This window comes from Mauremys reevesii, linkage group 8 (genome assembly GCF_016161935.1).
Source record: "Mauremys reevesii isolate NIE-2019 linkage group 8, ASM1616193v1, whole genome shotgun sequence".
NCBI lineage: Eukaryota > Metazoa > Chordata > Testudines > Geoemydidae > Mauremys > Mauremys reevesii.
Genome location: NC_052630.1, coordinates 86,780,547 through 86,796,389, shown reverse-complemented (window position 1 = coordinate 86,796,389; position 15,843 = coordinate 86,780,547). Strand labels below are relative to the sequence as shown.

At 39.4% G+C, this 15,843-nt stretch overlaps 1 protein-coding gene across 1 annotated transcript in view; it reads left to right on the top strand.

The window, feature by feature from the left end:
* Positions 1 to 4,675: 4,675 nt before the first annotated feature.
* The window catches only part of LOC120369671 (serine/threonine-protein kinase TNNI3K), a 166,536-nt gene continuing 155,368 nt past the window's right edge, over positions 4,676 to 15,843 (top strand). The window contains exons 1-2 of the mRNA XM_039483218.1: positions 4,676 to 4,774; positions 5,421 to 5,529. Coding sequence (XP_039339152.1) covers positions 4,735 to 4,774; positions 5,421 to 5,529 — 149 coding nt within the window. The 5' untranslated portion in view covers positions 4,676 to 4,734. The remainder of the gene's footprint in view (positions 4,775 to 5,420; positions 5,530 to 15,843) is intronic.

Genomic DNA, 15,843 nt, shown 5'->3' with positions numbered 1-15,843 from the left:
AACTACCTGAAAGGGGGTTCCAAAGAGGATGGAGCTAGGCTGTTCTCAGTGGTGGCAGATGATAGAACAAGAAACAATGGTCTCAAGTTGCAGGGGGGGGAGGTCTAGGTTGGATATTAGGAAACACTATTTCACTAGGAGGGTGGTGAAGCACTGGAATGGGTTACCTAGGGAGGTAGTGGAATCTCCATCCTTAGAGGTTTTTAAGGCCTGGCTTGACCCTAATCTATGATTCTATGGTCTGAGGCAAAACTTGGAGTCCCTGCAGAAGCAGATGAAGAGATCATTAAGATGCCTGCAAGGCAATGTGGTCCTATGACTGGTCTTCAGGAGACCTGAATTCTATTCCTAGCTCCACTTCTTCACATCTCTGTGCTTGTTTCCCTTTTCATCCATTGTCTGTTTAGACTAAAATCCTTGGGGCAGGAACCATCTCCCTGCATGTTTGTAAAGTGCCTAGTATAATAAGAGCCCTGATCTCAATTGAACCGGTAGTCTTACTGCAATACAAATAACTCTGCTCAGATTATAAATATTATCAATTATCAGAGGATAAGGTGTGCAGGGAAAGGGGTGCAAAGAAACGCTTCTGCTTGTCCAGCAGAAATTCTCAGGACCTGGGAATGTGTACTGGAAATACATACATATTTACATACATATTTTTTCCTTGTGGCTCATTCCGACTTCCTGGTCTAATAAGAGCCAGTTTACAGGAACTCAGTAGAGGTAGCATTGGTCCCCATGCTCTAAAGTTGGTTTACCCATTGCCTTTTTCTTTTTTTAACTTACATGGCACTTTACAAAAGTGAAGTATTTTTTCCTCAGCCCACCTTTGAGGTAGATAACTACAGCTGTCTCCATTTCACAAATGGGAAAAGCAAGGCCTCACACAGTCAAAGGACTTGCACAAGACCACAAAGTAATAGGAGTTCCCAACACCTAGTCCTATGCCCAGACCACTAGACCAAGAACATTTACGAACGTTTTAGGGTATAAAGGATCCACTGATGAACTCTTCATTTAGGCAGGACTAATTAATACTTCACATTCCATGCAGCAGAAGCTTTCCATTAAATAATGAAGAAATGCAGGAGTTGACCCAAATGAGCATATGCTGGATTTGTTAGACAGATATAGAATTTATAGACCCCTATAGGGCTGCCTGGCTTCCATCCATCCTGAAATGTTACTGTGCAGGATGGTACAGACTCTAATAAAGCCAAGATGAGTGTTTAATGATTTTATTCATGTCAGCTTTCTTTATTTAATTAGTTTTGCTGTGTAGTGCAATAATGGGGCTCATAATGAACATCATCCTAATGATTTCCCTGAATGCTTTGAGAGCATGGTATAATGAAGAGATTTGGCCATACTGTATATATTATGAAATTTGAGAGGGGAGTATTATTTCAGTAACCTTTTAGGCAGGAAATTGAAATCTGAGAAATTGGGCACTTAAAGAAGAACATCAGGAGTGGCAGATGAAAAAACAAATGAAAGCCTGAAAGACATAAGTGCCAGAAAGATAGGGGAGATTGAGAATAGCAATACAGAGAAGGGTGAAAATGATTTGGATCTCAATAGAAACTACTATTGCCTTGGAAAGAGAATTTATCTGTAATACAAGAGCTCAGTGGTTCCATCCTCTTCTTGTTCCTAAATCTCTAACGCACACACTTTGCTTTCTCTCTCTTTTCTACTGGCAGCTCAATAGATGGCATGTGGAAGATTAATCCCTTTGCAAATGCCAGTGTTACACTGTGGTAACAAAAATAGCTGTACTTTTAATCCACTGTCACAGAGGAGCCATTGTAAACACCTGCTTCATTTTATAGGCTATTGAGTCCCTTGTCTTTCATTTTCATAATAATGTGCCTTATTTTAAAGTTCTTGTCATTATCAGTGATCTATCTGGATGTTACTGGAACAATATTGAAATGGATAATAGTGACTTACAGCCCTTTCACATAGATATGCTTAGAATGGGAAGAAATTAATCTGAAATAAGGATAATTTCAAAGGGCCTAATCCTGTAAAGACTCCATGAAAACAACTTGTATCGACTGAAATGGGAAATGAATTTGGCATGCAGCGCTCTTGCAAGGTCGAGTTTGACGGTTGTACATTTTCAAATATAAAATTTTAGACAAAACTGTAAAAATTAATCCAAGAGCTGTACAGCTGAATGTGCTGTAGATATTATTTCTGAGGATTATGTTTACTGAAAAATATTGCTCTTGGCTTTTTAATGCTACCTGTATGGATGTTAATTAGAACTGGTCTAAGAGTTCAATCAGTGCATTTACAACTTCTTTAATTTGCAAATTGCCTGATATAAAACTGTGATTTTTCTTTTTTACCATTTTGGTCATTGTTTTCTGTTATTGAACAAACTCTTAATGCAAACACAATTCATTTTATAGGGTGGGTGGAGAAACAGCAGTCCCAATCACACTGGATAGGGGAGCAGGACCACTGGGACTTCCCCCAAAGAGGATGACAAGTATTGTGGCTCCAGGGCTACTCAGAGGAGGGGGTCGCCCAGGCCTTAGCTGAACTGGTATATGGTCAGATAAGAATCCAAATTTAAGGACCTGAGCCTGTGGGGTTCCCCCATTACTGGTTTTAGTTTTGCTATTTTGCCTGAGTGGCTTCTTTCATAGATCTCAAAGAACTCTACAGTGAGCATTAATATTCTGATTTTACTAGGGTACAAACTGAGGTGCCCTTGATCAAGGTCATAAGGCAAATGAATGACAGAGCCAGGAATAAAACGTGTCTTCTGACTCTCCATACAATACCCTACCATGCTGCTTTCCTGGATTTCTTTCACTGATCCCAAACACAACACTTGGATGTTTGCAGCCTGACTCTGCTGTCTATGTCAGTGATCTGGAAACTTCTGGTAGTTTACAGTTTTGGGCCCCTTTTATAAGACAGTTCCTCTGATAGGGATATTTATGCAGTAAGTAAGGCCAGATCCTGCCTCCACTGATGTCCATAACAAAACTCCCAACAGTACAGACCCTCAATACATAGGTTATTCAGCAAACTATCTTCATAAGTTACATTAATACAAACAGACATTGATCTGTTTAATCTCTTTTTCTCCATTAAAGCTTCTAAGGAAGTGGCGGGGGTAGGACAGAAGTGAATATGTTTATGGGTAATCCTTTGTTTATGTTGTGTTTCTAAATTATGGGCTAAGTATTCACAGAACCTATATTTGGATGGGTGCCCATAACTGCATTTTAGGAATCTGAAGAAAAATAAATAAATATGAAGTTAATACAAGCTGGGAAATATAGACACCCGTTATGGCGTTAGGTTTGTAGCTTTGATAGTTGCTTAGAGGTGGAGTATCAGTTATGAGACTGGTGTCTTCTCAGATATTTGGGTGCATATCACAGCGTGTATTGTCAAGGCAACTCAAAGTATTTAAAAATACATCCTTTAGTTTGTATGTAAATAAACTGGTGCAGTCATGCTGTGATAGAAACTACAACAGGAGTGCTGGTTTGTTTACAATGGGATGTAGCACATTAGAAGTTTTAGGTACGTATGTGTGTATATGCATGCATGCACATATTATCTTGACTGGAATCCTTAAGGTAAGAAATTTTATACAGAACAACTGTCACGGTCAATTGCTGTGCTTTCTAACCTCGATTCTATCACTGTAAATATTTATTTTAAACTACCAGTATAAAAACTAAATAGAAGATTCACAAGTGCAGAGATCAGAATGAATAAAATATTGGAGCGAGAAAAAGAATGAAAGAGACTTTTTGGGGGGCGGAGGTTGGGAGGGGTTGGGAGAGAAAGACAGACAGACAAGAGAGCAGATCATTGGTAAGTAGAATCCAAAGCACTAAACTGCTTATTTTAATGTTTTTAAAGCCTCAAGGATAACCAAACTACTCTCCTTCCTTCCTTCCTTCCTCCCTCCTTAAAGACACTGATCGATGTCAAGTTGCAGTCCCTGACGGTGGAAAGTCCACCTACAGCAGGGATGCAAGCCATATATGTGGACTGCATCTCCCACTCCTCTTGGGGTAAGAGAGCTGGCCAGTACAGCATTCTCCAGGGCAACCTCTTCCATTAGCACGCCAATAAAACCCCAGGCCGGACTGCCCTAGCAGAAATGATGGCAGTAGAGCTGGTTTTCTTGTCCCCAGGGTTGAACTCCTGTGGGGTGGATCAGGAAACAAGGACACAAAATGCATACATACACCATAACCTTGAGCTAATGGGTGAATCAATTTTTCCGTTCAATTCTATGATACTTCATTGGCATAACAAGCTGGACAAGCGTTGCCAAAGAGTACAAAAGAGGCGTACTCAGAGGTAAACACAACCTACCCACCATAGGATTACACGCTGTTATTGGGGGTCAATTCCATGTCTAGTCCTCATCACTGATCTGGTGGCAGTTTGCTCACCCTCCCCTATGTATGGGTAGTCAACAGATGGAAGCAAATATTTCTGCTGAAACATTTGCAATTTATTCTTGACACTGTATTTTAAACAGACTGATTAGTTACCTTTATTATTTTACACTTCATAGCACACACTGTTTTGCTCTGTGTCATTGTTGCATGACATTCCATTTGGCACACGGTTTATTTTTAGCCATAGACTATCAAAGTATTTTTCAGTAGGACTGTCACTGCACTTGAACAAGGAATCATTACTGCAAGAACTTTACTGAAACAAAGAAGAAATATTGAACAAATGGGGAATTATAAATCTAGACCAACCCAAACTTGCACTGGTAATTAATGTTGCTTCTTCAAATGCAATATGATAGAAATCCATCAACCAGCAGCAAATGTAGCTTTAGCAAATTTACTCATTTGCTAATATACTCTTGAGTTCAAGGATAAGGTATTGTATTGCTCCGAATCTATATGAAAATTGGCTTGACTCAAATCACATACAGTATCTATGAAAGAAAAAGAGGAAGAAAAGCCAGCAAATTTATTCAAACCATTAAATTAGATTCTTTTGTTGATTTAATTAATATTTAATTAGAACATTACAAAATTTAGAACTATTTTTATTCTGTACTTCTATACTGTTAAAACTTAGATATTTAAAACTAACAAATACAACCTTATGAGCTTAGCTTTTCACTATTCAAATAAAAAGAGTTTTCCAGAAAGATTGATATATCTAATATGTATGTCTAGCATAGGTATGTGTGTGTATATATATTGTTTTACACAAGGAAAAAACTCCTAACTCTTTTTGCATAATACATATCATTTAAACTGCAAATATCCATAATTTAAACTGAAAGTATCATTTGGTAAATTTGATAGTGGAGTTGTTTTGATTACTGGGAGATTGTGATCGGTGTGCTAGTTTTTTATAGGGCATGAAGTATATTGTGAATCATATTTGCTTTTTCTTGTTAGATGAATGGAAGAAGAAAGTTAGTGAATCATATGCTATAATCTTAGAAAGATTAGAAGATGACCTGCAGATCAAAGAAAAGGAGTTCACAGAACTGAAACACGTCTTTAGGTAAATTATTCTGGAAACTTGTTTATTATATTTCGAAACAATAATTAGCGTTTAAATGTTGGTGTGGTTGGAAATGTTTTCATGTATGTGTCAATGAGTGTTGCAATTATGGATAGTCTATATCTGCATTCTATTTATATCCGCTATCTGTTTTCAGGAGTAAGTCCTTATAATTCTGGGCCAGTGTCCCACATCCTAGTACCAAGATTAATGGCTGCTTATTACTAGAGCTGGGTGAATACTGCCAAAATTTTACTGCAAATGGGTTTGAATTTTTTAAGGAATTTGCTTTAGCAGTGTACATACCTCCTTTTGTTCATTCTCCAAAAATACTTTGGCAAACAAGTCTACTGGCAGGCATATTTGCAGATTTTTACACAAAGATGCAGGCAGAATAGTTGCTGAAAGTAATTTCAAAATCCTAATTGTAGTCACTTTGTCAAGACACCTGGTTCTAAAACTCCTACTCATCCAATAAGATAACATACTGTTATGGGTCAGGCATGACCACTGCCTAACATTCAGAATAAATGTAAAGAAACCATTGTAATCAGGGCTGAAACAAATAGAATCATAGAATCATAAGACGGGAAGAGACCTTGAGAGGTCTTCTAGTCCAGTCCCCTGCACTTAAGGCAGGACTAAGTATTCTCTAGATCAGTGCTTCTCAAAGCCAGTCCGCCACTTGTTCAGGGAAAGCCCGTGGTGGTCCAGGTCGGTTTGTTTACTGGCCGCGTCCACAGGTTCAGCCTATCGCAGCTCCCACTGGCCGCGGTTCGCCGCTCCAGGCCAATGGGGGCTGCAGGAAGGGTGACCAGCACATCCCTTGGCCCACACCGCTTCCCGCAGCTCCCATTGGTCTGGAGCGGCGAGCTGTGATCAGCCGAACCTGCGGACGCAGCAGGTAAACAAAATGGCCTGGGGCTTTCCCTGAACAAGCGGTGGCCCGACTTTGAGAAGCACTGATCTAGAACATCCCTGACATGTTTGTCTAGTCTGCTGTTAAAAATCTCCAATGACGGAGATTCCACAACATCCTTAGGCAATTTATTCCAGTGCTTAACTAACCTGATGGGAAGTTTTTCCTAATGTCCAACCTAAACCACCCTTGTTGCAATTTAAGCCCATTGCTTCTTGTCCTCTCCTCCGAAGTTAATGAGAACAATTTTTCTCCCTCTTCCCTGTAACCACCTTTTATGTACACCTCTACCCCGATATAACGCTGTCCTTGGGAGCCAAAAAATCTTACCATGTTATAGGTGAAACTGCGTTATATCGAACTTGCTTTGATCCACCGGAGTGCTGCTTTACTGCGTTATATCCAAATTCGTGTTATATCGGGTCGCATTATATCGGGGTAGAGGTGTACTTGAAATAACAGTAGCCCACAAAATACAGACACATGGAAAAGCAGAGTAAAAGTTGAATCATGTGGGGGTTTCCAAATGCAGGGGCTGGGGCAGCTAAAAGCAGCTAGAGAAAGCCAAGAAGGCTGGTAACATAATCCAGAGAAAAAGCTTTTTGGGAAGAGAGTACCAGATGGGAAGGCAGGCTTGGATCAGCAAACAAAGGAACTGTTTCCTGCTGTTTGTTTCCTTCTGCGTTCAGGGAAACGGGACTTTGAAAAGAAAACTTACATAAAAGAAATACCTATTGTCAATTTCTCCTAACTGGAACAAGCTACAAGACCCTGAATTTTCCACTAGCCATAGGTTAAAAGGGATAATAGTACCATGTGAGCTGTGTGTCCATTCAAGGCAGCTCGAATAATGAATGCACTCAACAAATGGCTTGTGCATGAGTTAATTTGCAGAAACTATCTAGTAAATAATTTCAAACATCAAATGCACTTGAGAAAATAATGTGTTCTGTTGCCCGACAATTAACAAATAAAAAGCAAAATTGGTCAGCTAACTTATTAATTATGATTATTCACTCAGCTATGTTAATTACCATTGTTTGAACCCCCAATTTGAAATGCAGATTGTTGATTATATTGGGCTGGATCCTGCAAAGTGCTGAGCATTCTGGCTCTGAGCCAACAAAGCACTTAAGTACATGCTTAATTTTAAGCATGCAAGTACCCCATTGACTTAACTTTAAAGTGTGTACTTAAATGTTTTGCTAGAATGCTCAACACTTTGAAGCATTGAGTCCACTGAGCTGCAGTAGAAAGTGTATTTTTGACTCTCAATTAGGTAAAAGAGAAGAAAATAATTCATTATGTGGCTAGCTGGCCATGGGAAGCTGACCACTTTGTCCTGAAACCAAGTGTAGGACCCCTAAATGTGTCAATGAACCTTCTCTTGTTAGGTGGGGAATGCTATTAATTCCCACTGAAGCCAATGAGAATTACTGATACTTAGCACATTGCAGGGTTGGGCCCTCTGTTACTGACATCTGAAAAGTGGACTTTTGACTTTTAATCAGGGTTGAAATATCTATCGACAGGTTCAGCTCTCCCATCCACCATGGGTCACTGGAATTGGTCAGTCTTCCTATGTGAATCTAAAATCAGAATCTGGTTTGAAGACTATAGTTTTTGTCCAAGATTAATAGTAATGGCATAATTATTCTGTGTGGCTCTGTCACTTCTGAGGAGACATTAAATGAGCCTGGTAGGATACTCCCACACAAGAGAAAACCTTTTGTTCAGTGAGGAAGAAAAATAATTTTGAGAAACACGTTAGAGGCCAGGGAGAAGTTGGTTATCAGATTGCTGGAGAAGAAATATGGAGTGGCAAGTCTTGTGCACTCAGCTAGTACATTTTTCCTCATAACATACCACTTGCAGAAGATTTTTGAAAAAGTGTTCTCTTTCCTGTGCTCAGACTTGGTGGCTAAAAGGAAGGTAAGGCTAAATGCAGTTTCCCAAAAACAATATCAAAATTATGGTGGCACGTATTTGCATCTGTGTAGATTTTTAATGTTGTGTCTGGAATTTCACTTTATGTGACATGCTTTGCAAAGAAACAGCCTCCAAAAGCCAGAAACATGTAGCTTTATTATATAAATAAAGAGTTCACAATTCACACTGTTCATTTATTCACACTGATGTTCTTGATATTATCACATATGCCCTCTGCTGTCAGTCTACTATTGCACAACTTGTTACAGGGTATGCTTTGGATTGTCACAAATGTTGGATGGTCATGTTTACTGTTTGTATTATGTCAGTGTCTAGAGGCCACAACAAACTTCAGATAGACATTGTGTTAGGCTCTGTACAAGCACAAGGGGGAGAAAGTACCTGCCATGAAGAATTTACTGTCTAAATAATTGAGGCAGACAAAGGGTAGAAGAAAATAAGTGTTATCTCCATTTTGCAGTTGTGGTATCTGGGCACAGGATGATATAATGACTTGCCCAAGGTCACACCAGCAATCTGTTGCAAAGCTGGCAACTGAACCCAGATCACCTGAATGTCAGTGCAGTGCCTTAACCTCAGTCCCATCCTTTTCCGAAGGGTAGCTGATCACAGTAACTTCCTGAAAGAGGAACTTATTTGTTCAGAAGGGGATTTGAAGCACACTCTGGGGAACTCAAATTTAGACTTTGTAACCACAAACTTCATCAAAATCTAAGACCAATGGAAATGGTTTTATGAATTTAAAAAAAATAAATACCAGGGAAGCCTTTTCAACACATAAACATTCCCTTACAGTGTTTGCAACTAAACCATTGCTGTCAGAGTATGAGAACCACTAAGTGTAACTGAGTACAAATTGACTATAAACCAGAGAAACTGAAAATCTATTTTCCTCTTCCATGTTGAGAGAAAATGAAAATGTAAACAAATGGCCTAAGTGGTGAAAAATTAATTTTTTAGTAATATATGAGGTCTTTTTAATAGGGAAGGGAATTTGATCTTTAAAAATATGTGAGTTTTGAACTTGACAGCATCCCCTTCAGTGCTACCATTTGTTTTATGTCACTGAGCTCTAGAAGGGAGGGCTGGAAACATGATTTTCCAATATAATCATATTTGGATATTTTGAAACTCCTCTTAAAATTCAGCCATCAAATGAATCAATCCATCTCTCAAATCATGCACCAAAATGTATTGAAACATAAATTCCAAGCATAGGGTTGGGGGTGGGGGGTAACATGTTAACAAAAAGGAGTTTTCCCCCAACCCCTGGAGTTTCACCCCTCAAGGAAAATCTGAAAGAATAGATGGGCCTTACATCAGTATCATTAATCATGCTATGCTATGCCTGAGAGGACACGTATGGAGCTATAATATATTTGAAGAATGAGATTTTCTTTATAGTGAGCAAAACATTTTGTTTTCCTTAGTAAAAAGTAAGTGGTAAATGAAGAACAGTCACTAAAGAAAAAAATGTGACTGTAATGTGTGGAAGAATTATTCCGTATCAGAATAGTTTACATTAAGAAAATAGAAATAAGGCCAGCAAGCTCCCTGAATGCTTAATACCTGCCCTCTAAGTGACAGATGTGGAAAGTTAGTCAAACTAACATATGCACAAACACATGCAACTTTTCAGAAAGGAGTCTAGCTCTTGGTTTTATTAATGGGATTTACATATTCATATGTATCAGTTCCACACACACACCCTTTTTTTTTTTACTAGAATATCATTCCTAATGGAATGGGCCTAAAGACCTAGGTTTGAGAGCCTATTCTAAGTTAGTCGCTGGAGCGTGTCCAGAATTTCTGTTGGGATGATTTTGTGATGGGAAATGCGGTTTCCACAAACTTGAAATTTTCTGTGGAAAAATCTTGCTTATGATGAAATTTTCTGTTGGAAAACTTGAAATGAAATTTTGGGTTGTTTTTACCTGATCAGAATATTTTGTTTTGTTGAACTGACCCGAAATGTTTCATTTCAAATCAGTTCAATAAAACACCAACTTGTATTTATTTGCCTATCAACGAATGCCGTGGAGTTTGGGGCCCCATTCTCTTCTACGGGCTGAGCTCCTTGGAAGACTATATCTCCCATAATAGAATGTGGATTTCCCTTTGGCCAAGCAAGATGCATCACAGGAGTAACATGAATCGAGATTTGTCATGGGTGGTATAATCCAGCCAGGGAGCCTGGCCCAAAGGGACAAATGGGAGGCATGAGGTTTCTGAACTACAACTCCCATGAGGCAATGTCCCACAATGGGAAAATGCAGTTTAATGCTGAACTGACTTGAAATAAAGCATTTCAAGCAGCAAAGAGTCCTGTGGCACCTTATAGACTAACAGACATTTTGCAGCATGAGCTTTTGTGGGTGAATACCCACTTCATCGGATGCAAGTAGTGGAAATTTCCAGGGGCAGGTATATATATGCAAGCAAGAAGCAGGCTAGAGATAACAAGGTAGTTCAATAATATTAACCCACGAGAGCTCATGCTGCAAATGTCTGTTAGTCTATAAGGTGCCCCAGGACTCTTTGCTGCTTTTACAGATCCAGACTAACACGGCTACCCCTCTGATACTTGAAAGCATTTCAAATGACTTCAACAAACCAAACAAGAAACATTTTGATTTGAGGGTATGTTGAAATATTTTGTTTTGATCAAAATGTTTTGTTTTTGTTGAAAATGTTCAAATAAAATGTTTCAACATTTCCAAACTGAAATTTTTTGGAAATAAATTTTTGAAAATTTAAACTTCTCAACCCAATTTGGTATGAAACTAAATGTGGAAATGTTGGAATTTCCCATGGGATGGAAATTTCAAATTTCACTCAGCTCTGCTGATGCCAAGCCCACTGTTCCACCACCACCCCTCAAAAAAAATTCTAAAGATGGAATAATTCATTGCAAAAAGCCATCAGCCATGATGGTGCAAGTTTCTGGTTTAAAGGCTTTTGTCTGTACTTAAAATGAATAACTTATTAAAACAGGCCCGGGTTCTGAACTCATTTTAACAGTGGTTTTACATTTGGAAGGGGAATTGTATAACATTTAATAGACATCTATGGGAATTATGCACATGTTTAAAATTAAACATGCTCAAGTGCTTTGCTGAATCAGAATGGATTTAAGCATGTCCAAATTAAGTTTGTATTTTGTGTTCTGCTGAACCAAAAGTGACGATCCTAATCTCACTGAAGTCATTGGCAAAAAATTCTGTTGATATCAATGGGGCCTGAATTGTCCACACAGCAGTTTTCAAAGAGATGTAACTACTTTGAATTTTGAAGGAGTAGTAATGAGATGATTTGCCCTATGAGAAGACTGGAAATTTTGGTTTTTGTCTAACATTTCTCTATCAGGGTTATTATTTAATTACCTGTAACTCAAAATCAGATTGATCAATTTCCTTCATACTTCGCAGAAACATTCTCCCTTGCTTCAAGAATAAATGTAGCACTTTCCAGGCCTTCCGGAATTATCCAAGCCAAGTTACAGTGGTTGTTTATTGAGGGCTTTATAAGGGGAGATGGGTAAAACTGTAACTATGCAGAGGTTAGTGCCTTTCCATAATATGTCATTAATCATGAGGGGGCAGGAATGCCTAGTGTAATTGTCTCTTATATTATAAAATATATTGTACATGTTTATTTGCAAAGCATGAGGCAGCTTTAATTTATTCATTAATTTTATTGTCAATTTTTCTAGGTTTATTTTTATTAATGAATTCCCTTTTGCGGCTTTGACATGCGCTGTTCTGGAAAAGAGGTCACTTGAGTTGTACACGTGGAGAACAGAGCTTAATGAATCATAAAAATACATAGACTAACATTTTTTAAAAGTATGTTCTGTATTTTTTGCAGAAAAAAGATGCAAGTTTCCAGTGTGAATGATGGATTCTTTTTTTAATGAGTCAGAATGGCTATTCATCCTTTTTGAGAGAGAGATTATTAGAAATCTATTCATAATAATTACTTCATTTTAATTAGTCACCTCACCAAGTTGCAAGCACCATAAAATCATTAGGCTATATTAAAACATAGCATGACATTCCAAAAATGTAGAGGAAAATTAAAAACTAAACTGAACTTCCAATGTCACAATAGATAAGTGGTGGTCGGTTGCCCGAAAGCTTTATGTGCGATTACTCTAGAGAGGGCAAAAAGAAAGGAAATTGCATTTCTTTCTTAGGATGGATGTGGCTTATAGCTATATTTTAATTGCACATGCCAAAACCAGAAACATTTTAATAGAAGTTAATGGAAAGTCTGAATGAAATAGTTCTAAAATTGATTTTAAAATATCACATTCCAGTGCAATAAACCAAGCGGGAAAACAGGGCTATTTAATCACACAATTTGCTGCTGTGGGGTCCATATCCTTGTTGATGCACAAGAGTGAATAACTCTGATTGACATTAATGGTATTTTGGAGGAAGGAATTTATGTGAGAACTCTGTTTTCACAGTACTTCTGCCCTGCCTGGACTCAGACCATATCCTGGGTCTTCTCACTCAAGTCCTAGACACCAACAATATAGAGTCCTGTTACCTTCTCAAAGAAGGATATCAGGTTGGTTTGGCATGGTCTACCTTTTGTAAAACCATATTGTATTTTGTCCCAATTATCATTGACCTCAATGTCCTTAACTGCTTTCTCCTTTTAAATTTTTTTCCAAGACCTTGCATACTACAGATGTCAAACTAACAGGCCTGTAGTTGCCCAGATCACTTTTTTCCCCTTTCTTAAAGATAGGAACTATGTTAGCAATTCTCCAGTTATACAGTACAACCCCTGAGTTTACAGATTCTTTAAAAATTCTTGCTAATGGGCTTGCAGTTTCATGTGCCGGTTCCTTTAATATTCTTGGATGAAGATTATCTGGGCCCCCCGATTTAGTCCCATTAAGCTGGTTGAGTTTGGCTTCTACCTTGGATGTGGTAATATCTACCTCCATATCCTCATTCCCATTTGTCATCCTACCATCCTCCTTAGCCTCATGAAAGACTGAGGCAAAGTATTTGTTTAGATATTGGGCCATGCCTAGATTATCCTTAACCTCCACTCCATCCTCAGTGTTTAGCGGTCCCACTTCTTCTCTCTTTGTTTTCTTCTTCTTTATATGGCTATAGAACCTTTTACTATTGGTTTTAATTCCCCTTGCAAAGTCCAACTCTACATGGCTTTTAGCCTTTCTCACTTTATCCCTACATGTTCTGACCTCAATCAGGTAGTTTTCCTTGCTGATCACTCCCATCTTCCACTCCTTGTAGGCTTTCTGTTTTTTCTTAATCACTTCCCTGAGATGCTTGCTCATCCAGCTTGGTCTACAACTCCTGCCTATTAATTTTTTCCCCTTTTTTGGATGCAGGCTTCTGATAGTTTCTGCAACTTTGACTTGAAGTAATTCCAGACCTCCTCCACCTTTAGATCCTCAAGTTCTTCAGTCCAATCCACTTCCCTAACTAATTTCCTCCCAAGCACTATCTCAGGAGAGGCTCTAGTAGCTTTCTTCCCCAATGTGATTTTTGCCTAGACAGACTCTGTCTTATCCATTCCATCCCTTCTTATTTCTTTACAGTTAACCTCATCATTGATATACAATGCTACTTCACCACCTTTGCCTTTATTTCTGTCTTTCCTAAACAGCACATACCCTTCAATACCTGTACTCCAGTCATGACTATTATTCCACCATGTTTCTGTTATCCCTATAATATCCAGTTTCACTTCCTGCACCAGTAACTCTAGTTCCTCCATTTTATTACCTAGGCTCCTCGCATTGATGTACAAACATCTTAATTTTTGCTGTTTGGCTTCGCTCACATTCTTTACCCGATTAGCCCAGACATTCTGCCCCCAGTATCACCTATTAGAATGGTATCTACACTACCCATACTCCTTATGTCCATTCTCCTACCCATGGCAGTATCCTTTCTTACTTTGTTTTCTTCCCTCTCAATGTTAAAATCCATCATGGCGATTACCTGGACATCTCCCAACCATGTCCCCCCAATTCCTAGTTTAAAGCTTTCTTAATCAGTTGTGCCAGCCTCCATCCTAGAAGTCTACTTCCCTATTACTCAGGTGAAGTCCATCCCGAGAGAACAGTCCTCTGTCCATGAATGCCTCCCAGTGGCCATACATCCCAAAGCCCTCCTTATAGCACCACTGCCTGAGCCATCTGTTGATCATCATAATCTTGTTACACCTGTGTTGCCCTTCTCTAGGAACAGGCAGAATCCCACTGAAGATCACCTGAGCCTCAATTTCCTTAAGCGTCTTCCCTAGCCTGGCATAGTCTCCATTGATACGTTTCAGTGAGAATCTAGCCATATCATTCGTTCCCACATGAAGGACAATCAGTGGATTCTTTCCCACTCCCATTAGGATCCTCTTCAGCCTCAGGTCCACATCCCGTATCTTAGCTCCTGGCAGACAGCACATCCTTCTGTTTTCTGGATCAGCTCTGGTATAGAAAAAACCAAATCTAAACTAGGATTTTAGTTTAGAGAAGTCCATGCAGGTCCCCATCAGCTCCAAGTGGGGGAGAAACCTATGACATAGCACCTGGCAGACAGCACATCCTTCTGTTTTCTGGATCAGCTCTGGTTACAGGCCTGTCTGTTATTCTCAGTAAGGAGTCCCCAATCACGTAGACCTGCCTTTTCCTGGTGATGGTGCTATTCTCCGGTCTATCTCCTGTACCCTCTGGCTGCAAATCCTCTTGATTCCTATTCACCCTTGCAATCCTCCACAACCCATCCCGTATCCTCCTGGGGCTTATATTTGGTGTTGTTATCTCCATTGACTCTTCCCCTCTTCCTATAGGACTAGCTGCTCTTCTCTTCTTCCTTGCCCTCTCACCTTCAGTGACCACCTGCTGTGCCCCTTCTTCATTTTCCAACTCCGCAAACCTGTTCCTGAGCTCTATTTCTCCTTCATTAGTCTGTCTTTTCCTCTGCCTGGTTCTCTTAGTCACATGCTTTCACTGTCCACTTTCCTCACCCAGCAGTCTCCCCTCAGAGTTCTTTGGTCCTGCTTCCATCTGCAAGTCTGAGCTTTTCCCTTCAGACTCCTCATGTCTTTGCTCCATCATCTGCTCGAACCCCTTTCTAAACTCAGAGTTTCCACCTGCATCTCCAGTCCTCGGATCTTTTCCTCCAGCAGCTCTATCAGGTGGCATTTAATGCAGATGAAACTTTTTTCAGGTACCCCCTCCAGGATCATGTAGATGCCACAGCTTCCACATCCAGTCATCTTCATTGTCTCTTCCACTGCTTGGGTCACTACCACTGCTGCCTCTGTATCTGTCATAGGCTTCCCACCTATATCCTGTAAATCTGGGAAACAAAGCAAACCACAACCCCACCACCCACAGCAAAACAAACAAACAACAAACAAACAAACAAACAAAAAACCCACCCCAACAAGCACCAAAA